Source organism: Anser anser (genome assembly GCF_964211835.1).
Source record: "Anser anser genome assembly, chromosome: 1".
In the NCBI taxonomy this organism is placed as follows: Eukaryota; Metazoa; Chordata; class Aves; order Anseriformes; family Anatidae; genus Anser; species Anser anser.
This window is the reverse complement of record NC_139720.1, coordinates 186,625,825-186,651,821: the sequence shown is the minus strand read 5'-3', so window position 1 is coordinate 186,651,821 and position 25,997 is coordinate 186,625,825. Positions and strand designations below refer to the sequence as shown.

At 38.3% G+C, this 25,997-nt stretch overlaps 1 protein-coding gene across 1 annotated transcript; it reads right to left on the bottom strand.

Annotated features, from left to right (window-relative positions):
- Positions 1-3,105: 3,105 nt before the first annotated feature.
- ALG5 (ALG5 dolichyl-phosphate beta-glucosyltransferase) lies at positions 3,106-25,891 on the bottom strand. Its single transcript, XM_083799356.1, has 10 exons — positions 25,758-25,891; positions 24,628-24,799; positions 23,324-23,370; positions 22,604-22,672; positions 21,236-21,328; positions 20,173-20,286; positions 18,779-18,838; positions 15,294-15,445; positions 5,606-5,691; positions 3,106-4,386 (listed from the first exon to the last, which is right to left on the bottom strand). The coding sequence occupies exons 1-10, from the start codon at positions 25,827-25,829 to the stop codon at positions 4,274-4,276; spliced, it is 978 nt and encodes a 325-aa protein (XP_083655482.1). The 5' UTR covers positions 25,830-25,891; the 3' UTR covers positions 3,106-4,273.
- Between the last annotated feature and the right edge of the window lie 106 nt (positions 25,892-25,997).

Sequence of the window (25,997 nt, the reverse complement as noted above, 5' to 3'; positions counted from 1 at the left end):
TCCAGTAACCTCGAGGGCAGACACCCACCCGGGATCTTGATGGTTAACTTCTGAAGTCATGTGTTGGATCTGGTCCAAAAGTTGTCACCTGATGTGATCTTCATGGGAAAATCAAGATACATGGTTCCAAACGTCCCATTGGCTCAGGCAGCTGCACGCAGATACTGGAAATAAACTACACTGAGTCACTAGCAAGAATCTAAAAATTTACAAGATTTAACACAAAAAAAAATCCTCCTTTTAAGGTAAATGCTTGGGGAAGATCAGGGTGTGAATGACTTTCTATATTTCATACAAAGAAAAAGCATCTCTGATCTCTGACAGCTACAGACTTGTATTAGATGTATTAACTTTTAAAGGATCTGGTTTCTGACAATTCTAAATGAGTTATGTTTTCCATCACTCTGCCCCTGACATTTCTATAAAACTTTTAGGTTCGTGTAAAACGTTCTGGTGTCACAGACTGTTGCCGTTGTGTTGGGATTATTAAATACTGTAATTTGTGTCTCTGCTACGTGGCCATCTCATGTAAAAAATCCATAAGCCAGTGTGTAGCTTCTTTTCAAAACATCTTATTATCCTTCACATTTGCTTAGAAGTGAATACTTGTCATTGTGCTTCCTTTTCTCTGCATTCATTAAATATATGGACTAAGTTAATGATTATCTGTATGTTGATATGGGTCTCAAGATGCATGGGGACTTAAGAGCGCTGACCCAAATCTGAAATTTGCCAGTATTAAACATCTTTGCCGTGCTGTAGCCTGATCTGAAGACATGGATAAGCCATGGTAAAATCTTCTGTAAGTTCCTCATACACACTAAATTTCATTGTGAACAAGCTCCTATGCACTTTAATTTGCACAGTGCAAAGGCAGTTTCTGCTCATCTTTTATTTGCTCTTTGTTGGGTTTTACAAAGCAGGCACACCTTTGCCTCAGAAGTGTGGTATTTATATATGGCTGACAATACATGATTAGAGGAATGCTGATAACCGAGCAAAATCCTAAAACCAAGCATGAGTCTAAGCTTCTGTTATAGCACTGCTGGAGTCCTGAGCTCCTGTGACAGCCTGGGCTTGGGTTCCCTTAAACAACAGAGCAACTGAACCTGTATCGTACCACTCTCTTTGGATGCATTGACCATTCCACCAAGAGGGAAAAAAACCCAAAAACATACACCTGTTTTAACTTTAGCTGATAAAGGAGAGCATAATGTCCCTCTTTATCCTTTGTCTCGTGTACACTATCCAAACTTCCAACTTATAAACAGAAGGTCTATCAATCAAATTGCCTTAGCCACACAACTTATTAATTCCTGAATCAATCCAATGAACTAAAAATACGTATTTAGGAAAAATAGTCCTTATATAAGCAAATATCTCCTCATAGCACATATACACAATGTGGGAAAATGTCAGAAAGGCGGCTACTTTTTTCCTATGTTCTTCCTACTTGGCTTTCTAATTCTGAAAAGTGAATTTATATTGAAGCTTGGTATGTATAGTCTCCCATATCTTTGTGATTCCTCCATTGCTCCTTAATGCTGTTCAGAACTGGGACCAGGAGGCCTACTGCAGATTTCAGTGACCAGGGGTGGAAGAATAATCTGCCTGCTAGCAGGCATTTATGGATTAGCCTGCTAGCAGGCAGTTATGGATTAGCACATAAAGATGAGATACGATTTGCCAAAGGGTTTCGTAGAGGTTAGATAACAACTGAGAATCTTAGAAAGGGAACCTGAGTTCCAGACTCTGAAAATTGCTCTGTCCCCAGTCCCTACTTGTTTTAAACCATGGCATTTCTGTCCTAACCTTATTCTTGTGGTGGACTTGGCTTACTGAACCCCTTAAGCTTCCCCTTCCCTCATTAGTAATGTTTCTTTTTTCCATCCTTAACTGATCTGTCTCCTTTCTCATTCCCTTGCTCTACTCTTTTTGCTGAGTCCACTTCCACTGCTGTTCCTTTCCCATTCCTCGTGCAGTCTCAGTTTCCCATCTTCCATTTCACTCACTGGCTTCCAGTCTCAGCCCCAGGCTGGCCTCCTTTTCAGTTTCTCCCCACACTCTTTCTGTCCCAGTTTACTCTTTTTTTTTTCCCCCCTCCCAGTTCAACTTTTCTCCCCACTGCAATGGAGTGTGTCAGGCTACACCTGCACAAGTAAACTAAACCTGTGCCAGGTGTCCCCCAGCTGCCCATGCCTGTCAGCATGCTCTCAAAGTATTTTTCAGGCACAGTTTGGCAGTCAATGTGGGTCCAGAACTAACTCCAACGGATGTTGGAGTTTGGATGTGGCAAGCCTGCTTTGAAAGGCAGCTGGGGAGGAAGATGTAGGTGTTTGGATGTGACCTGTGCCATGTCTGTTGACCTCAGAGACAGAGAACAGACTCTGGACTACTAAGATGTGTAGTGACCTTTATCCAGGGCTCAAATTTACTGAGATAATTCCCATTTCTCCCTTAAAAGAATTCCCTGCCAACAAGTTCCAGTGTCCAACCCCAAAAAGCTCAAATATGGTAAATCTAGCCTTACCTCTGCATCTCTCAGGTTGGAAGATAATTTTTTTTGGTGTTGTTGGAATGACCTATGCACAGTTGCTAAAGGAGACAGCTCAATAAAGAGAGAGTTACTGGAGCGTTAATCTGCATTTTTTTTTTTAAAAAAAGCTTTGTAGAATATACTATTTTTTTTAAAATTCATAAACTTAGCACCCCCTTTCCAAGTTTTGACATCCAACACAAAAGCAGAATTTCTTAAAGAAGAAGTCACCAGATGTTTACTTACCATGCAGAAAACAATGCATGACCTAAGTCTCATCATTTGAAAAAGGTGAACTATGTAGGTTAAAATTTAAAATAAAGTCAATTTTAAGATAAGACGAGGGAAATTTTAGGAATCTGCTTTTGAGAACTGCTTTTGGCAACTTGAATTAATTATAGCCAGAGCTGTTACTGTCCAAGCTTGATCAGGGCAATTTATTTCACCAAAACTGAGAAGCTCGTATTCTATTCAAGCAATGTCAGCAATGAATCATGATTGATTCCACAGAAATGACAGAGACGTATGTGAACTAAGACACAGTAAAATCTGCAAAATAAAACCAAAGATATTTTTGAGAATTTATTCCAGCACTTAAATTGACAGAAAACTGAGGTAACCCTAACAAAAGCAAAAAATATTGCAGTACACCATTGCAGAAGACATAAGAAGAATCACCAGTTAAAAATGTGAAAATACAACCATATGCCCTTCATTCTTTAAATCTGTTCACATTTGTATTCGTCTTTCTTTGTTGGCAGTCCACAACTGTTCTGAAAGCACTGAAATTGAGTACTGTAATAAGGTATGGCACTGCTAATAAGACTTGAGATCTTTCTCTCCCTCTCTGATCTCATTTGAAGTACGAGAACTTCAGATTGGCATTGTCGATGCACAGGCCCCCAGTGTGCCTAGGGGCTCATTTTTGCATGCTCTGCATTAGTTTTCCATGCCCTTTTCACTACACTTTCGGAGATGCCAAGGACTCCTAGCCTTCAGCATTATTCAGCAGTATTAATTAGTGTGTATGAACAAAACATATTTATAAAAGACAACATTTTAGAATGAAATGTGCTTTCTTTCTCTTGGAACTCCTATAGTCTAGAGGCGATTTGCAGTTTGATCTCAGACAAACTATTTCAGCTTCAGACAACAACATTTGGAATGTCAAGAGACTACTGAAAGTCGTTAGAACAGCCTTATGAACATTACTGTTATAACTCAGTAAAACCATTTAATGTTTCCCATAACACTGAATCTAAATACACATTAGAGCGAGCCCTGATTGATCATTCCAAGTTGCAATATGGCCGTATATTTCCAGATACTACAGAAATAAGTGGCTGTGGTCATTTACAACGCAGTATCACACCTTGTAGAATAGAGTGCCTCTTTTTAATTTGTATAAATTTCACTAGGAGAAATTCCAAATGTATGATGAGACAAGAGCAGACATATCTCTGTGAGTGAGTTGATAAGACATGTTAAAAAAGTACTATTTAATAAAATAAAAACCTGGCTACCAGATAAGAAAATCTTTTTTGGAAATGCTTTCTCTTTTCAGAACATTGTAGAAATTCCCTGTTGACAATCTTACAAAACACGTACATGCTGCAAAAAGGAAACATACAGCAGGAGCAATGAAGAATTACCTCAGCTTTCATCACCGCTTAACTTGATTGAAATTGTTCTCATGTTCCATTAAGTATAATAATACATTTGGAAAATGTAAATAACCTAATTACATTTTCTTGTTTCAAGCTGCCAGGCACCAGTCATATATCGCAGTCGTATAAAAAGAAGATCCCTGCCCATCTGCAGCCAGCTCCAAAAGGGAACTAACTTAGAACCTGTGATTAATGAAGAAGAAAATCAGAAGGACATTGTTAGAAAAAATGAACAATGGCAAAACATACTTTTACTAGTCACAAACCTCTGCATTCTCAGCACATTCAGCACTACAAACTACACCTTAATTGTCATAAAAAATATTACAAAAATATATATTAAAAATATATTGCCTTATAGCAATTACGTTGTACAATGAGTGGCAGCAGCAGTAATTCAATGTATGCCACAGGATGCACAGTATTCTCTGCGACAGGGCTTTGTTCAAATAAATAGGAACCTGAATACCAATAGTTAAGCAAATGATTTCTGAACGACTTTGGAAAGTGTTTGGAAATTGTCTTTGAAAGACAATAACCTCCCTATCTCTTACAGCAATAAAATGAATTTGCCAGTCTTCAGGCAAGGTAAGGAACACACACCATGAAATCAATTCCTCTTCCATCTCTGCCAACATTTGTGCTAGGTGGCACAAATGGAACTGTATTGAAAGAAAATATTCTCTTTTATAGTAAAGTTGGTTTAGGATGTTCTCTACTTGCTTGCACCCTTTGTCACCGTCACAGTTCATTATACTTTTTGTTGTTCAGGGGTTTTGTTGAGGAGAAAAGATTCAGCTTAAAAATAAAATGTTATAGAAAAGAAAAGGAACTGCATTTGATCAGAGGAAGTAAGCAAGCAGAAACGAGCAGTACCTCTTAAGTTGTTTTTTTTCTACTGAGAAACGTATAAAGCTATTCTTTCTAGTACCCTAGTAACAGAGATCTCTGTGTAAGTTTCAAAGAATCAAACAAAATCTTAAGAAGAGAGGGTGCTCTAGAGGAGACCTTAATAGACGGGTTGAGAATTTTGGAAGGAGAGACAGAGAAACAGAGCTGAATCAATAAACAATGATGGTCAGGCTTCCTGCAGAGCATTTTACAATTGCACTATTTTTATTAACACATTATTGCAAGAGGACTTGCTGAAGCAGTACTCTATCCTAGCAGTATAATTACCTATCTTTGTCTCCAGTGTTACCCATTCACCTACTCTTCCTGTGCCTGTGCTACCATGCCATATCAGAAGGCGGGCAAAGACATGAAATTCAAAATTTTTATGGAAAGAAGGCTGTGTGCTATCAAAATTGGATAAAACAATCCACTCTGGGAAGACCCTCAGATATTTTATTTGGGAGTGACGCTTAAGGAATCTTACCAAGAAAAGAAACCATTTCCTTACCTTCAATTTCAGTCCAGTTGACAGCAACTTCTGCTATAGGTATTCTCAAGTGCTGAGCTATGTAAAGAAGTTCTACATCAAATGCCCTGAAATAGAACAGGAAACAGCAATATAGAGTGATATATATTTCCAGAAGGAATGTGGTGGTACTGTTAATTAAATCCTTAGCGTAATTTAAAACAGGTTGGTGCTCAAGTTATGAAGTTCGTACCAATTCCCTACAGGTCTGATGCACATGAAAGGGAAAATAACTTCCTTGACTGAATGACTAAGAAAATAGCCAACGTACAGAAAACAATACTTCACTGCACTCTGTTTCTGAAGGTGTGTGTCATGCTGAGCTCAGACCACTGCTCACTTTTCATTCTGTCACAATCACGATTTAGAAAATTTTGAAGACCAAGCAGTCAACTGTGCAATGTCAATCTGCATCTCTACTACTTTCATCAGAGGACGACTACCCACTGTGTTTTTATGCTGATATGATACTTCCTCCTTGTACTTTCTAAGTGAAGAATAAAGGCAGTAGCACAGAAGTGATTTGAGAAGGTAGTGTACATAACAGAGCCTGAACAACAGCTGTACGTTACCCAGTGACCATTTAATGTACAACATAAAAACCCTAAAGACCTGTCTTTTTGTTTTTTTCCTGCACAGTTGTTCATAGGCTGTGCAGCAAAATGAATTGGGGAAGTGATCCTACGCTAATTAAGTCATCTGACCCCCTTGTCTAGTTTCTCCAAAATAAGCTTTAATCCTCACTGTTCTCTGCACAGAAAATTGTGAGCTTCATTCTTACAAGTATATGCTCAAATAGTCCCTCAGAACTGAAGCACTGAGGCTATCAGTATTAGAAAAGTGCTTTGGCAATGGTAGCTTATAATGCTTCTGTAGAAATCAGCATATAAAGTTACCGGTAGTTGCTGTTGACAAGGCTGAATGCAAATCACAATTATGAAGCTTTTGGTGATGCTGGTTACATTTCTTAAATTTATTGATTGCTAGGTCTTTATTTTCTCCCATTGCAGTCTTCAGTTTCCAGTAGGGCTGTTCTTGTTCCTTGCTGGTCATTGAAATTCAAGCTAAAGACTTCCTCTCTCATAAAAATACGAAACAAAACAAAAACCACCACCTTTTTGATTTTTAAAGACATTAGTCTGTATTAGAAGAAAACTATTAATGGCCATCCATATCTGATTTCTGTTAGATTCAAGATATATTCAAACACAAGTTCATTTCCCAGGGAACTAAACCTTGAAGGTCAAGGAATTGGAAATGTTCTAGCCAAGCTATTGGTAAGGTTTCCAGTTTGAAGCCAGTGGAACAGAAGTTGCAGAACAACTTACATAGGTCTTCAAAATACTGCTGTGAGGCAGTCAAATACGATTCAACACTAACCCATATTTTTTCTCTGTAACTTCATACTTTTAGAATCTCCTTAAATTCTCCTTGCTAACTCCAAATCAATTGTTTTTTGAAACGAGAAAAAAATAATAATCTGTTGCCATTGGAGAAAATGTATGCAATAAAATAATTAAATAATGTAATTCCTTCGTGCTTCAAGTGTTGTTTGAATTCAAGCCACTAGTACTTCCATTTATACAACAGCTGTGGGACAGAAAGGTGGTCAAGAGCAAGCAAAAAGACATACTTTAGCAGGTGGCTAGCCAAATTCAGACATTACTTCCTTGTACTTCGATCCACCCTCTCCTTTCATGCAGTGCAGGCTATTTCTGCAAAATTATTAATGAATACAACAAGAGAAGCGACTTTGAAGTAATTATTCAGGTATGACATGTACACATAAGTTCCCACTGAAGCACACAGGCCTGCTGGTGAAATTGTTACCAAACACACATCAACCTGAATTCACACGGTAAGTACGTGTAAACAGAACTACTGATACCACTCTGAACAGCATTAAAACATGCAAAGGCAGCATAAACAGAAATTATCTAGAGACTAGATATTTTATATAGAGAATTTAGAACCATTATTCAATTTTGATTAGGACGCAGACCTTTTAATTGTCACAAAAACAGTTACAGGAATAAATTTATGTATTTTTTTTCCTCAGTCAACTGAATCTGTGCCGAGCAGCCTTGCCATTTTGCTGTTTTCTTTAAATTAGGGCTGAATATTATTTTATTAATTATGCCATGGTCTCTTTTACTGAAATTGTACTACTTGATTTTTTGCTGACATTTTATATTTGTAAGCCAAAAACCCATGAATTCACCTTTGAATGTTTATGAGTCATATGTATTAAGAGTCAATCTAATTTTGCAATACATACTACTTAACTGACTAAAAATCTTAAGAGACACAGAATAATTGTCTGATGAATTATACTATATGAACTGCTCTAAAAATATTACTCCATGAAGTATTAGCCTGGTGAACTAATGGTTGTTTGCAACAATTCCTATGGACAACCAATTACCGGAATGTCAGCAATATACATCAGAGTACAGCAACATTAAATAGTTTGGCGAACTACAGTGCTCAAAGTATAAAAGGACAGGAATTAATCAGGTTGAACGCTAATATTGTTACATGTGGCTGTCATTTGTGTGACAGTGAACATATCCTGAAATATAAAGAACTCTATTCGAGGCTGAAAGGAGAATGACTTTTGTAGGATGCTGCTGGGGTACTGTTTTCCTTCAGCTGTTCCCCGCCATCTTCCAGCACAAACCATATGCGTGCTAAAAGAGTTAATGAGGGAATATGGGTTGTACTGTACTCAGTACACTGATGATGCTACGCTCAGACTGCAGACCACCAAATCCAGGCAGCACAGAAGTACTCAGTTTCCCTAGCCAGGATTTCGGCGTGGGTATATTAGCTGGAGCCAGCTCTAGAGATCAAAGCAACACCAGTGGATGAGCCGATGAGTGCAATACACGCGCTTTGACATGAAGCAGCACGTCAGCCACTTGCGAGTAGTTAACGTGTGACAGAACCACTGTTGGGAAGAGCAGGGAGTTGTTCCCACCGTGTACTTCAGGGGATCCTCCTGCAGAGAGCAGATGTAGGCGCCTCCTGGGCGTGGAACACAGATCAGAGCACCTACGTTTGGCTCTAGCTTGAATGAATTCCTAGAAGTGCTTAACACTCTTCCTTGATCACGTAGAAAGTTCAGGCTCTAATTTAAGTACCTGAAGTTACCCCAAAATACACGGTGTGAACCATTTCCCCACCTACTCCTAATAGTGGCTCCATTATGTGTTAATTAACACAAACATGAAGTATAAAACACAGAAAAACTTTTCCGTGTGGTTGTGTTTATGCTAAATACTTTTGATTAAGTTACAATTTAAGGCTATGCTGGCAAAAACTCGGTTGAACACCAGGTTGGTAGGTGTTTAGCTGAATTCAGTCCCTTTTAAACCGAACCTGCAAAATGTTTCAACTTATATCTATCCTGCAAATTTAATCATTATTTTGAAATTGCTGTTTGGCTTTGTTGGTCTAATATCAAAATTTGTTGTTTCAAATATCAAAATTTGGCCTTCTGATATACCATTGCAACAGAAATTTAGAACTTTTCTATAACTAAGACGACGTGTTGTTCCAGCAAACTCTTAAAAGGCAGACAAAACTTTCAATGGCCAAAGAAAGAATGAAATATACTGTCATGCTCCAGCTGTACTGGGGCTTTTGAAAGCCCACGTGTGCCTGCTTGAAGCAGGATTTTTTTTTACTTCTACAAGACAAAACAGAGATAGTTGTAACAGCGAAATATTTTCGTGTTGATTAGATGTCCATAAACAATTCTACTTGTCATGCATAAAAACAGGAAAAAACAATTCATTCCACTGCTTGTGTTCGTCTACAATGCTGAAGAGGTGGAAAAAAGTCCTTCCATACCAGTATTTGTGTGTTTATCTAAGCAATGAACGCTTCTTTTTCTGTAAATTTTTTTTTACACACTCACATTTAGAGGTTAGTGACAGACTGAAGAAGCGAACATGACTTTTTATACTGAATTTTTGTGTTTTAAATGTGAAAAAATGGCTTGTTCAATGCACAAGGCATTTTTTTAGACAAAAGTAATAACATTTTCATCTATTGTATCAATATTCTAATCAATTTATCTAATCAATGATCTTCTAAGTTGCTTAATATCATTATAAATTGCTACTTTACAAAATTATGTCAATCAAGCCAGAACAAAAACTGTGTTTTGAATTTCCTCTCATTTTATCAATATTCCAGGTAGGATAATAACTGCTGCCATGTCTAGCTCTTCTGTGTAAGGAAAGAAAAAATTCTGGCTGGAAGAAAGTTTTTTTTTTCTTTTTTGTAGTCAGAAAAAATATCAACGATCAAATTTTGGATAGGAAAATTCTGCCAGTGAGGCAATTGAATTTCCCACTTCTCCTCTTGCACATTATAATTTAACATAGAAAGTTACACTTTTCCAGGTCAAAACTACAGATGCAGAAGTAAAGCTTCTTTTGGAATCTGAAAGTGAGTAATTCCAACCATCTCTATTACGTTTTTAAAATACCTCTTTTAATTTTCTTTTAAGTTTTAATTTAAAAAATGTGCTCCATCCATTTGTGAAAAATAGATTAGTGGTATAATCAGATTCAGAACCTAAAACACAAAGCATATGCTCTCTGTTCAAAAGCTTGCTCTCATTTCAAACTAATGTCAAAACTTTGCTATGTAGAAAGTAAATTTCAAGAATGTTTAGTTTGCATTCATATACATACAGCCATCTCTCCAAAGAACAGTTACACACAAGAAGAAAACACTCGCAAAAAAAATATTTTGTGTACAAAATAAGCATGACTTCTCAGTATCAAAAATATAAACAGTTTCCAGCATCTATTAATTTTTCAAATGCTTTCTGAACTTTAGAGTTCGAGTAATAAAATATTCCAGGAAATATCTTGGTCTCTTTTGAAAAATTGTTATGATTCTCATCACTGTAACGATAAAACAGTATCTTTCTCTGTATATTTCAGTTTGCTTTTAAGATTTCCTAAATATAAGCATCTATAAATTAAATTCAGCATAGCAAGAAGGCAACTGTGGTCTTAATTTTCTAGTATTTTTAACATTAAAGAGGTGATACACAACTCAGTGTCAACTGGAAGAGAAAAGCACGATGAAAGCAGAAAAATGTGGAGGTCTGAGCAACTAGCTTTTCATTTCTACTGCAGCTGAAATTTGTTTATTTCCTCGTGATTAAATTAATACTGAAACTGTCAAAGGCAGACACAGGATCATATAAATGAAGATCATGACGTCCTGTCCTGTTGCTACCCCCCTTCCATTTTTTTCCTGTGACAGGTGGATATGGAAACACAAGGCTCCATTTAAAGGTGGTGCTAATCGAACACTAAAAACACCATCAGCATTTGTTTTTGGTGTCTCTGATAACAATCGAAGTATGGAAACTTAAAAATCTTTCGTTCTCTCCTGCCTAGCAGCAGGATAGCTATGTTGCTTACATTGAGCAGAGTGCGAGACGTTCAGTTTCCAAGAAAGAGATTGTGCTCCTAACACTCGCTCTCTGAGTGAGGTGTGTTATCAGCCTGCTGAGAGACATGCAGACAAAACACCTGTATTATTTCTTGGGTAAGTGTTGCTCTGCCTTATGGCAGTATTGACAAGATCCAGCACTTCAGTGCAGTCTACTGCTACCCAGTGCTAATTCAGCACTTAGGCTCCCTGGTATGCAAAGACACTTGAATTCCTTTTTCTGAAGGGAAGAATTCTCTGGGCTTTTTGTCTACAGAAACAAGCAACATTGCCCATATGGCCCAGAAATTGACCTGCCTCAGATACAAAATTGGGTTAGTAGTCTTCACCTTAATCCACAATGTTCAGGATTTACTGAATAGTTTTGTATTTTTAATGCAATTGATGCACAAGCAACTTGACATTTTTCCTACATATTGTGACAGCGTGAGTGGAATTTACCCTGCTGAACTCCAGTTACCTACAGAGATAGCTCCTTCAGTACAAATCGTCCAGCATCCCTCTGTAGTCAGAGGCAGGAAATGGGCACTTGTTGGCCACACTTCATCTGGCATATTTTAGAGGCCTACACTAGAAAGAAACGAGTGATACCCTAATATTGTCCCTTGTTCTTTTGCTTCAGATGCTAGGTGACAAGCAGACGCACTCTAGATGAGATGGAAGGAAATCCGGTCCTTTGGGTGCATGTACTTATATTCTAGCTGAGCAATAAACTTAATTCAGGAAGGGACTATTAGAAAACCAATTTTATAGCCATTTTATATTAACATCTTATTAAATATGTCATATATCAGCGTTTAGTCTAAATACGACCTCCTGTACGAATTCACTCAACTCCGTAGCACCTCCAGAAATTGGAGCCTGACAAAACTTGAGCAGGAAGGCTCTTGCAGAACCTGCAGTCATTCTCTTAAACAGCTTACCACACGCTGGTTCAGCAGCAGGGAAGCCCGTGACAGACTCTATGACCATGCTGCTTGCTCTCGGATGGATACGATCCTATTAAATGCTGCTTGTTTGCTGCATTCTCCAGCACTCTCCTCCCTTATTACCAGAGCATCTGAGCACTGAACTGAAATCTTCTTTCAGTATTTAACTAATGGGATTTTAAGATTCAAACAGATTTTAAGATTCAAACAGAATCAACTGATTTCTTTAGATACCAAGTAACACCACCGCAGTGATGGAGGGGTGGTAATAAATGTAGATTTCAGAGCCTTTTGTCCAGTATCAACATGGAGGTTTCTCTCCAATTCCTTGCCAATGATCTAAGTACTAATGAGTTGTTCTGTGACCCAGTTAGGGATACTATATAATACTGAATACTGAGTTCATCAGGCAGCTGTAGGAAGAAGGCTCCATAGTCCTTCCTCTGACAGCTTCATACTCACCAGGTGACAGAACTTCCATGCCACAGCGTCTAACCAGTTTTTATTTTCGTTTTTACACACCAGCTATATGATGGAAACATATCAGAAGCCAGTTTTATTTAAAATAAGGAATTTCTACTACTGGATTACTTCAGATTATTACATTATTAAATACAAAGAAATCCAGTGCATGGTCCTGTGAGATGAATGGCTGATGTCTCTATACCATTTCCTACTGCAGCTGTCCCAACTGTCTGTACACCACAGACATTTCACTTAAAACAACCATTTCCTTCAATATACTCGCTTTTCCCACATGCTTATTTCTTTCTCCCCGAGTTTATTTCCAGATCTTGCAAATACTGACTGGGAAAGGGACAATAATCTGTTTTGTGCACTGAAATGTTAGCTTCCACTTGCGCAAGCTGGATGTTAGCTATGGAGCTGATGAGTAACTTTTGAGTCCATATTGTAGTATTTTCTTCAGCAGTGGCAAAGCCTTTCATCTTGAGATCTTTACTGTTCTGTCAGATTTGGTTGAAATTAGCCAATAGGTATGAAAATAAAGGGAGGGAAGCACAAGAACTGCCTGAAAGACAGATGAATGGAAAAGCAGACAGTATATTGCCTGTTTTGGCAGAAAATTAAAGGAAATAAATAAATAAATAAAAGTATTACTTTTGGCAGATTTGTGACTTGGAAGTATCTGAAGAGCTGCTTTTTGGAAGAATTTGAGCTGTTCTTTTTTTTGACTAACAAAATATTCTTCTTCATGAACCAGCAAGTTTCAGATAAAAAGGAAAACATTTATGGGATTGGTTTATGGATTATTGTAAATAAAAAAGCAAGTACTGAAGTCTAATTTTATAACAGCACATAAAAGCACAATGTATTAGCACACCAAGTCCTGAAGTGCTGGTGTGTTCCACACTAGCAATAAAATTACTATAAAATAAATTAGCAATATCCCTTTATCACTGCCTGTATTCTTGGATAGTGGGGTACAGGTGACAGCATACAGCACAATTATTTTTATTCTTTTGTTCCTTTGCTGATAGAGAATACAAGTGGCAGAACAAATCTTAAAGCTCTTCTTTAAGAAGTTGAACACATTTTGTATGTCTGACCAGTAAGTAAAATTACATTCAAAACACTCAGTTTAAAACATCATAAAATTGATGATTGCATTTTCACAGATTAAAATAATTGTTTTAATTCATTCCTTTCAGTGTTCCTTCTTGAACCGCTTAAAGAGTAAAGTTAAATAGGATAATTTTGAGATGTGCACTTCTGGGCCATGGATACATGTTTAGCCACGTATTAAGAAAATTCCTGAATATGAAATTTACACAATTTTATTGGTGTTGGAGTTAGCAGCACAAATAAAGATTCTAGCTCAGCTATGGTTTTCTTTATGGCAATCAGGAAACCTCTCAGCCAGGAAAGCAATTTTGCAGATGCTGGACACACAAAATTCCAGATTCAGTTTAAGAGAAGCTGCATCATACGCATCAAATTTGTGTGCTCAAACACTACCTTCGCAAGCCCATTCTCTACGAGTGATAAAGCGTGACTACCACTGCCAAAACTCAACCTAAAACTAGATGTAATGGATTTTACTGAGACTGTGGGATTAGGCATTTTTTTGGGAACACTGGTCAGCAATTCTGCTCCCTGTAGCAAGCAGTAGCCTGTGAAACATTTTTTTGGATGAACACAATAATTTGAAAAGATTGATTATAATTAAACTTGGGGACTGTCGTGATGCTTTTGAGCAATAACTGTGGACTAGGAAGTTTACAGAAACTCTGGTATTTATGGGGAAACAGCGTTTCAGTCTCATAACAATAGTCACGACTATAACTCTCATAAGGGAACTGTTCTAGCTAAATTATAAAGAAAGTTCTAAAGTAATTCAAAGATCATACATCATTTTCTAGTGCCTTAAATTAATGAGATCTATCAGTAGCCCTCTCGTTAGATATTCCAGCCAGAAAATAAAGGTATTTCCTTTTTCTTTGAGCCTTTAGCAATTACCAATATCTTGTCAGATATGGACATTAGGAAAAATGCTTTGGTTAAGGAACACTCAATTATGAGGTTGTATTGCATAAAAATAGTTTGTTAAAAGTTTTGAATAGGATTTATAACCGTCAACTTTCCACATCACAATATCAGCTTCTCTCCATTTCTTACTCAGCCTTTAGGGCTCATATCTGTAAAAGGAGAGAGGACTCTTGGAAATAAGTAATGGAATATAAGACCAAAAAAAAAAAAGTCTGTTTGGGTTTTCTTTCTTTTAGACGTGAAGAGAGAGGAGAAGAGTCCACTCTCCTAATCAATCACCTATTGGTCTGACAAGGCAAAACCAATTTGTACTACTTCTGAGTACTACAAAACTCTTTCTACACCACATGTCAAAGTAAAATGGACTTGCAAGGCATCAAAGAGTCAACTGTTATCCAAAATCTCTGCAACGTGGTCTTACAATTCTTCCTGCAGTTTACATTGGATGCTATTTTAAAGTCAAAACTTAGTTCAAAACTCAGCAAGTCCATCTGTTTCCCTTATCCCTATCTTCACAAAAAGAAAGAGTGAAATGAACTAATTCCTGAAGTAGATCTTAAGAATAAAATAGAATTCCTAGCAAATACCAAGGTATTTTTACTATACAAGTAGTACTGTAATTCATCAAGAAACTGGGCAGCTAGGATTTATGCACAGACATTGTGTTTCATAGTAGCTGCAATGCTGGAATTACTTTTTCAAAACCACGTTCAATACGGAAAAGAAAAAAACACAACAAAAAGAGAGTTTACCAGCGTTCTACATGAAGAGTTGAGAAAGTCCGCAAGGCAGCTTCTCTGGTTAAGAGTTTAAATCCACACTGCGTATCCCTGATTTCTTTGACACACAGAAACCATACAAGGAAGTGGAACCCGTACATAAGGAGAGTTCGAAAATATGAGCGCTGTGAAAAAAAGACAAGAAGTTAGATGGCTTCATTTATGTGATGAGTGAAGTGTTTCAACAGAGCTGGCTTTACAGGACAATAAACATGTTTTGTGACAGCTTTCAAAGGCTGTAAACTATTTTTGTTTAGCACTGGAAGCAAGCCAGAACTTTTTGATTCTTACAGTGAAACGAAGTTAGAGCTGAAAAGGAACAACTTGCTGGTCAAGTTCACGCTTAGAATATAGGCACAGGATATGAAAAGTCCAAATTCTTGTTGCTGCTTTCCCTAATTCAGAGCAGCTTTCCATTCCGTACAATAACATACCAAACACAGCAGAAACCCAAACCTGGATTTCAACTCAGATTGAGTGATACAGTCTGTGATTTCCAGGGAACTGGGGGTACCAGGAAGAGGAGAGTGAAGGAGGAAGGTGGAGTGGCATGCTACATTGCTACTCCACTGCGTGTATCTGTCTGGTTGGCTGAACAAGTCCAACAAATTCAAAAGTTAACACAACCGACACTGGAGAATAAGCCAGCAGGGCTGCATAAAGACTGTTATTCTTAAGGATATACAGTAAAAACTACCCAGGTTCCAGCTGCTACTCCAAAACATTTCTTTTGAAAGTTTATTGTTATTCCTAAAAACCAAAACCAAACAACAATAAAAAACAGGAGCATCCGTTGTTTGCAAAACACTTCTTTCATTAAAGATTCAATGATCTCCAGAGATTACACACAATGTGTTAAGGCACTTAAAGGAATGCAATTAAAGAATGGATGTTTTTTTTTCAGCATGTGATGGACCAAGTAACAAACAGGACAGAAGTAACAGCTGCTGTGTAAGGTAATTTTTCATTTTATATTTCCAGCAATGTTCCAGTCACCTCTTTTGTTCTTTTGCAAATATATTTTATGTTCCTGCTACAAGTTCTCACAGTCTATTCTTTGGTTACACTTTTGCCCTTGACATAATAATCACACAAATGTGTTTGTCCATGGAATCCAGAGGTCGGCCTCTGGGTTTGCAGAGATCACTCCTAGTCTTGTGTTCAAGACAGCTCCTAAACAAACAGGACTCAGACCCACAAATCACTTCTGAACTCACTGCTGAATTAAGCTGAATTTAGATTATTGTATTTAAGACAGCAAGCCAAATACCACGCAAAATCTTTATGAGCCAACAATTCATCTGTTAAACATCTCTGGGTGATAAGAGATGCCTTTAAAGCTAATAATTGCAAACCTCAGTTGAAAAATGGGAAGATGTTCAGCTTATTATGTAACGGCTTTTGGCTTAAGGAAATTAAAGTTCATACCTTATGCCTCTTAGAAAAGAGCTCTCGCCCTGAGCTAATGGTAGATCTGGTGTGGATTTTTTGGCTCTGTTGGTGAAGGTGAGCCACCCTGTGACCAAGAACACAACACCACTTACTAGTCCCAGAAGGAAAGCTCTAAGAGGCTGCGTGACTGCCATCCTGTAATAGCGTGCGCTTACTTTGCAAAAAGGAGCTCCTGGGTTATGTTCATTGCTCTCAGGACTATTTATGCCTTTATTTATGGACTCATTAAAGTGCATTAACAATTCTAGAAGCAGAACAGAAATCTTGATGTCTTGAGACTTAATTTAAGGGTGAAATTCTGGTCTTAATAAATCCCACGTGGCTTCTTATCACAGCTTCATTCTACTGTCCTAGATGCCACTATGCCCAGAGAGAAATCCCAACTTCTCAAACATTATTTTGCATCTTTTTATTTATTTATTTATTTTTAATACCTATTGCCCTACTCAGCAGTTTTTTCCCAGTATGGTTGTCTCTCATTTCCAGACTGGGGACAGCTGGGGTGATGAAACGTGCTACATATTTTAAACAGAACATTGCTACCTAATCAGTTGATGATTCCCTCATCAAAAAGTCAGAAATAGGGGGAGAAACAAGAAGCAAAGGAGGGATACTTTCATCCTGCAAACTCTATTTTTGCATTAAAAGATGAAGTGCTGTTCCAATTCTTCTCCCTTACCTAGCAAGACCCTTCAAAGATGCTAAGAAATATGAATGCACTGAAGAAAGTTCATGGATATTCAGTGCCTCAACACAACAGGAAGGAATTCTGTGGGCTCCAATTTATTAGCTACATGGTCTCCATCTAGCTACATGGTCTTCACGTAGTAGCAACATTTCTAGGACTCACAGGCTAACTGTAAATGGTGTATTCTGTCCCACAGGCATGCAAGTTCCATGTCAAAGATTCATTCTTATTTGTGAAAATTATGTGTTGGTTTTTTTTTTCCTCCTTTTTTTTTGGGTGAGGATGCTGACATACACACACCAGTATTTATAAGAACTCTTTTCAAGTGAACTGCTCCAATGCTACCTGATAAACCGGAAGAAAAAAGATCTACCAGGTGCTGCACAACTTCTTTTGGACTTTTTTAAGGATTTTAGTATTTGGGTATATATATATTAGTTTCAAGTATCAAACATCAGCATAAACAAAGCTTACTCTTGAGAATATTCAACACGATGAGCATATCTAACGATGCTCAAAAATATTAGTCCAGCAATGCATCTGTTGCAATACGAGTTCCATGCCTGTGCTTTGTCAACTATTGTCAGCCAAGATATCAGAAAACCAGATGCAAGATAAGACTGTGCCTGTGCATCACTGTTTATTCCACAAGAGCCACGCACTGAACAGGACTGTTCAGAAGATTGAGTACAAACTCAAAAATTTTACTATAATACAGAAAAATTACAGTACAGTACTTTCCCACTGATTGAGATACTCTTCAAAGTTTATTGCTAATTATCCCTAACTCACTTAGAACAGGCCTCAAGATCTGTAGATAACAAGCTCCTGCTGTGGAAGAGAATCAATGAAAGTGAACTCATCAGTTGCCTTCCACTCCACCACTACTGGCAGAAAACATACACTTGAACAGAGACCATTCCACTGTAGGAGCTTTAACTCATCAGTCGCAAAATGTTAACTTCTGCAGACTGTGCCTAAAACTTTACTTCCTAATGACAGGAAACCAGAATGGTCTCTAGCAACCAGTTAAGTCAGGAACTTGAAGCTCTGCTTGTAAGATGTTCTCAACTAGAAAAACCGAATCCTTCAATCGTAACACTAACTGAAACCAGTTCAAAGTTGGTGGTGCCTGAAATCTAGAACACATCCATCTTATGTAAGGGAGCAGCATATGCTCCACTCATGGCAAGCGTTTTCTATTTTTCAGCTTCCATTCTTTTACAGATCTTGCTTATTTAATTGTAAAACCTGTAGAGCAGATTCAAATAACGGAAATATTTTGAGTACTAGTACACAGAAAGAAAGGGAAACAAACCTTTGCTATTGAGTCCTTTTCCAGATGAGCTCTAGAACCACAGGAAATAGCCATCTGGTTCTGTGCAGGAATTCAAATTAAAGAATTAACAGTTAAACTAACATTTTCTGAATCATTGGAATTTTCTGTGAATCTCCACGTGAAACCTCTATGAGTAATGATAACAGTATAATAAAAACTTCAGAGGCGTATACTCTCCTGCTTCCTGTAGCTGCGCTTTTTCTACTGCTATATTCCAAGGCTAAAATAAATCTTTTTTACAACTAACAGATCATCTAAAGGTTATTACATTTTGTATACGGTACATACAGATTGCTACAATTTATTCATATCTGGCTTACTTTATATCATTCCTCTGAAGTATGCATACAGTAAATGTACTAAACACAGATATGCAGTGAGCATTGCAAGGCTCCTAAAGTTATAACGTATGTTTCCCTTAGATATTACATTGTGAAGGGATAACAGAATACTTGTTGCCCTGATCTATCTTCAAACAAGTAGAACACCCCGGTTTCAGTCACAAATATAACCCCAAATTAAATCAAAAGAGATGATCAAAACAGAATATTTAAAGTTATTCTCACACTACTACTTCTGACATAAAATCCCCCAAATCTGATGTATTTGAGTGTGGGATTGATGATGGAGAACCAGCAACCCAGCTCGGCAGTGAAAAGCATCAGGGAAACACTGCCACCCGGTGGCCCCAGTGCTTGCGTTCCTACACTCACGGACAGCTGCTGCCCTTAGTACAGGTGCAGCCATCAGGGAGTTCCCACTGGAAGGCTGTGTATCATTCCTTGCATATTGGGAACCTAGCTAGATGTACCCCCTTTGTTCTGCACTTAAGCGCTAGGCTCATGAAAAAAAACTCAGTTCTTTCAGGTCAAGCACCTGAAAGACAATGACCATCCAAGGAGAAACTCGTTCCACAGTTTTTTGAATTGGTATTTACAACAAGAATTCTTCCAGATACTGTCATTAAACAAACAATACTGAGAAAATAAAACCTCTAAAAATAGAATGAAATTAAGATGCACCCTTAAAGTTATATAGGATGACATCAGATAAGAATACTATAGTTAACTAAGCAAAAACAGTATTTTTAAGTGAATAAAACATGGTATTTATACAGAGTGTAACAACTTCAAAGGAAAAATGGTAAACAGAACATTATGTGCTGCGTTAAAATAGGCACTGTGAGTGCCAAGGAGGTAAGAACTCCATGGATGCTACCTCCTGCAGCCCATTCTCACAACTTCTAAGTGCGAGGTCTTCAGACTGATACCTATGTCTTCAACTGGATCTCAAAGAGCTTAAGTTAAAGAGAATTATAAAAATTTATCTACATGCATGTGTATTAAACTAAAATACACAGAGTTTATACTCACAGGCCACGGTTGAAGATTTTTTAGACCTTCTTCTACTTTTTCAATATCTGCAAATTTTGTAGCTCCATCTGCATCTGCCATAAGAATTTTTTTCCCTCGAGAAATGAAGACACCCTGCAATCAAAACAGTCAATAAAAATCCACACCTTCCAAATGAGTATTTGTCATAAGCTAGCTGCAAACACTAAAAACACCTGATGTAGCAACCAGAACAGTGGTATCTCAAAGATTCAACGCAACAGGCGAGGCTATATAATATTCTGCTACTAACAACAATTTATTAATTTATATTGTAACAACATCTAAAGACTTCACACACTGCACTGTCCCAAAATGACGGGGAATGCATAAACATGAAAAGTTAGCAATCCCTCTCCAGAGAAGCTTGCAAACTAAAAGCTTTACAAACTGAAATTGTGAGACATGACATGTTGCTACCGTCAGCTAAACAGGGGAGCACAAAGCAGTAATTAGCAGTTGCCACCACACTGAACAGCCTTCCTTTGTCATTTAACTATGGAAAGGAGGATGCAGTGCTATTTTTTTCAGGAGAATTCAAAAGAGAATCTTATGTTAGTTCTGAGAAATAATAAGTCTTAAGTCACAGTGTCACTGCAAAACATATGTGATGCTGCAGGTTTTGTCATGTTCTTGGTCAGAGATCTTTGACAATGTTTGATGGGGTTCAGACAGGGAAACAATTAACGGTGGGTTTGCCAAATATATTGTCATAACTGAAAATGTGTGACTTTGGGAAAAAAAAAAAACTGTCAATGAGGCCCCACTACACACTATGAAGTGCAAAACTGTATTGCACACAGAATCACCATATAAAAGAGTTTTTTTGTAATTGTTCTTCTCAGGAATAAAATACAGTTTCCAATATCTAAAATAAGCTTCTTTTATAAAGAGTTTTTGTTTTAATTCATGGAACCTATACTCATTTTTCTGGCAATCATTTTGTCAATATATTGAAATCATAATGTAGATCAGCACAGCTCTACCTTCTGCATATTTGGGCACAGGTAGTTCAGATAGAGAAGGAGATGAAAGTACAAATTACCATCCTGACTGCTCCTCCTTTCCCTCGATTTTTTACCAAAGAAAGAACTCGCACTTTGTCGCTTCCATATTTCTTGCAGTACTTCATTGCAACCTGATAGACATACAAAAAACGAGCATAAAACAAAAACAGGAATCAAGGTAGAAGTTTACATTTGCTCACCCTTTCTTTTTTTTAATTTAATAGCACATAGCTATAATCACTTCAGTCTCCACAAATACATTGCCAGTGTTTGCTGGAGTCTGTTTGGGGAAATAAAAACCAGTTCACAGTCAACAAAAGAAGAAGACTGGAGATGCTAGGCATGTTCAGTAGAATAGGATATTCCTCCAAGCAATTCTAAACCCCATTCACTCAAGTCCAAAAGACTCACAATACCAATGTAATTTACATCACACTATTTCAGACCCTTTATACTAACACAAATATTTAATCAAAAAATATGTATTTTTTACTGCTGCTACCTATTTCTCACTTGTCTTGCCGCTCTCTGTTGTCTTAAACAAACAAAAAAATCAGTGATATAAAATCCTATTCACATTGATGTGCAGGCTCCATGCTATGGGAGAACAAATAAATCAGCTTTTTCCTCTAATCTTTTCTAACAGCTGCCGCAAGTCCTTGCAAGTCCAGAGGCCCATGGCCACAGTGCACTCAGTTAGAAATGATACTAGAAGGAATGCAAAGTCGATAAATATATATGAACAGTACTTAATGGACAAGCTTAAGCTTGAGAAACTTATGAAGAAAATGAAAAAGCAGCATTCATGTTAATACCTGACCCAAAAGTCTACCAAGCAGTAGTTAAAAATAATAATAAAAAAATCCCAAGTTGGCCACCTTTCCTTTCCAGTGACATTCATCAAAGTAGGAGGAGAAGAATGCAGAACTATTTTGAAAACACTGTTACTGTCACTGGGATTTTAAAATGAACAATGCCACAAAGGATACAGTAAAGAGCTACGCAATATGTCAGCCATTCTGTCAATTACAGTACGAATCTGCTATTTTAAAAGGCTTCTAATGTTTCCTTAAGTTTTTATTCACATCACTGTGCACATATGGAATATTTTTGAAGTCTATTGAAGCTAAGATTTGAATTTTTACAATTTCAGCAGCAGAAAAAACTGTGTGGCCAGCACGTCAGCCAGTTAAGAATACTGGCATTCAGAAAATAATTATATGTGTATGCTCATGCATATGTGACATCCATAATGCAGGTAGGACAATGATAGAAAGTATTCAGAAACTTGAATTTGCATTGTCAAGTATTTCAAGTAACAAAATGTAAAGGCAAAACATTATTCCACAACTGCAATGTAAAAATCCATACCTTTGATTTCTTGGAAAGACACTTCTTTTTCTTACCTTTGTGGTTTGATCTTTACTTCCATCATCAACCACTATTACTTCATAAGTGAATGAAGGATCTCGTTTCTTAAAAACAAGAACAGAAAAAATGCATTTCATCCAATCTCTGAAGTCCATAGTAGGTGTTTTCAACATCAGCATACTTTACCTCTGGCAGTTTTCAACTCATTCATGTTGAGACAGGCACCAATATCATGCAGTACATTTGCTACGGTAGCAATTTTAGTCAAAGAATTTTGCCACATTTGACGCCTGTTCCATCATATTGGCTGTCATATTGTTCCTCAACTACCATTTAGAACTAAAAAAAAATTAATTTATAAGAGATGAAAGTTCAGAACAACATCACTGCTAACACAAACAAACCAAACAAAACCCACAAGGGGCTTCTTACCCAAATAACCAACCCTAATGAAGAACACGTGTTTGAAAAACTGTTTGGGACAAACAATTATATAGTTTAGAATGTTAAATGTGTCATTAATCCTTAGTCTCCATCTTGGAGAGATAGCATGCATCATACAGTAGTAATTAAATTTAATTAAAATGCCTTCCAGTATTCAATCTAAAAACAACTGATAAGAGACAGAAGTGTTACTTCCAAGTGGCTAAAATTACGCTATTTAACATACAGCAAAAAAAACAAAGTGAATAGATCACAGACTTATTACATATGGTAAATAAAGATAATATATTTTGAATGCAAAATGAAAATACCTGTCTTTTTTCCAGAAAATCCATAGCTTCATCCATCATAAGAGGTACTAGACAAGAAAAACACAACAATGAAGTTAGTAGATTTGAACACGCTAAACACCAAAAAGCATCTGTACATGCAAGCTGACAACAACCCCAAAGCTAAGATGAGCAAACTGCTTTCTTCATACCACACCAGCTTCAGTAGACAAGCTTAGCACCTGCAATTTTAAGCCCCATTCTTTCTGAGTGCAAGAACAATGAAAAAAATCACAAGTAAGACAGAAACAAAAATTTGTTTTAAAGATTAGAACCCACTTTCCATTTTAAAATGCAATTCTCTAAGTAGTATTAAAGAAAAAATTAGAATAATCTCCAAGACTGACCCTGCAAACCAGCACTGACTTTCGTCTATTTAAACCAACTGACAGAGAAATTCCTAATGCTACTTAGTCCCATGCCTTCTCCTACTAAGGCTGTTGGCTGTGATGCTTCAGCCAACAAACTTACGCTACTTTTGCAGCTGATTTATCTGCACGTTAGAAAGACATTCGATGTTACGGTTGTCTTTGCAGGATATGCTCATTCCTGAGCACATCACCAGCGCTTATTCTGTCTCCAGTGAGACAACTAAATGAAAAGCACATGAAATATTTATGTTCTTGCTTACTAAAAGCACACATATGAGAACCAGAACTGAGGAATGCACTGGACTCAAGAAAGAGCCAGGCCTACTTTGTGTCCAGACGCACGTTGTTTGTCAACATCCCTCAAAAGAATCCCAAACAGCTTGGTAGTTTCACTCACCAAGAACAGAAACGTGCTTGTGCTATCATGTCAACCACAACTACAGCTCGACAATTTCTGTCACATTGGAAAGACTTCACTTTTTAGTCTTATGTCCTCATATATATGGCCAAGCCAAAAGCAAAACAGCAGAATCAAAACCATCAGATCATCCCTTTCCTGCTTGTCTGAAACTGCTGCTGTTGCTTACAGCAAGTCTGAAATTAATTTTAAAAGTCTGTTTATGCACCTTGCTTTACAGCAACTACAGGGGCAATGAGTAGCTATCCTGCTATACTTTATCAAAATAAAGCAGATTCCTACAAGTGCTCCATCCTACTTTTAGCAGCAGCAATCAAATTACACAATATCTTAGTTTTGAAATTCAATGTACTTGGACTGTTTTCTGGAAACTGTGTAGAAAATCAGATACATAATCTGGAGTGCTAGAGTCTACTGCCAACATAAACTGACCTCTGCATTATCAGAGGAACAACAGATAGATTTTCTTCTTTTTCTCAAAACAAGAAAAATCTTACACCGGTCTTCCTCATTGTATGAAGGCACAACAACAGAGAGTTCCTTTGTGGGGGGATCATGTATACTTGGTACAGATTCTTTCCTGCCTTCAGAGTTTATGAAGAATTTTTCTTCCTCATATCGGTGAAGGGCTGGCATTTTTACAGCAGTTATGTGAGCAATCACACAAACCTGTGATGAAAAAGATAAGCAAGAAAATATTTGAGCATTGTTTATATACCAGCAATGTATTAAAGGTTTATCTAGCTGCTAAATACGTTACAAGGGGCAACGAAACATATTTCAGTAATGAGATGAGTCAATAGTACATTGCTTCATCCACCAAACTGCAATGGACCTAAACTTTCTTGTGCGAGTGTTGATCTGCTCGAGGGTAGGAGGGCTCTGCAGAGGGATCTGGATAGGCTGGGCCGAGGCCAACCGCATGAGGTTCAACAAGGCTGAGTGCTGAGTCCTGCACTGGGGGCACAACAACCCCAAGGCTGGCTATTAGGAGAAATTTCTTCACCGAAAGGGTTGTGCGGCATTGGAATGGGCTGCCCAGGGAGGTGGCTGAGCCGCCATCCCTGGAGGTGTTCAAGAAGCGCGTAGATGTAGAACTTGGTAGCGTGGTTTAGCGGTGAACTTGTCAGTACTGGGTTAACAGTTAGATGAGATGGTCTTAAGTCAAGACTCCGGGCGACTCCGGATGCCCTCGAAGGGTTGGTCCAAGCCTAGCCGCACCTTGTCCAAATAATCTGTCAGCCAGCTGGCGCTGCCTCCGGTCCTGCACTGAGCCACTGGAAGCGGCGGCATTACTCTGGAGCGCAGCACGCCTCTGTCAGAGCACTTCTATGCACAGCCGAAATACAGCTGGCACTTGTCTCCTCAGGCCCTGGGGAGCACCACAGACGTAGCAGAGGTGGCGTGCGGCAGAATTTCGGCTTCCACGCGAAAATGCTCAACCTTGCTCCCCATTTTCGCAGCAGAGAAGCACACCCCTTGTCCCTGAGCGGCTGGGACAGGAGCCCCACTGCGGGTGCCTTCAGGAAGCGTACAACCCCCGGGACAAATCACACCCCTTGCGAGCCCCCCCCGCTGCAAACACCACACACCCCAAACCCTCCACGCCACCCCCGGGTGCTCTCACCAGGAGGAGGAGGAGGAGGAGGAAGGCGGCCAGCAACGCGGCGGCCTCGGGCAGGGGCAGCGGCAGCGCCATAGCCCACGGCGGCGGGGGGGAGGCAGCGGCTCGGCGCCCTGTGGCGAGGCTACAGCCACGCGGAAGCCGCCATCTCCTTTCCTTTCCCTTCCCTTCCCTTCCCCGCCCCGCCGTGCTGGCAGCCAGCCGGCAGCGGAGGCTTCTGGGCGCTCTAACCCCGGAACCACA

Coding starts and splice junctions, on each gene's coding strand:
- ALG5 (XM_083799356.1), bottom strand. CDS start 25,829: ATGGCGCTGCCGCTGCCCCTGCCCGAGGCCGCCGCGTTGCTGGCCGCC. Junction 23,371..24,627: donor ATACAATGAGGAAGACCGGT/GTAAGATTTTTC, acceptor TTTCTTGTCTAG/TACCTCTTATGATGGATGAA. Junction 15,446..18,778: donor AAAAGGACTCAATAGCAAAG/GTTTGTTTCCCT, acceptor TTTTTTTCACAG/CGCTCATATTTTCGAACTCT.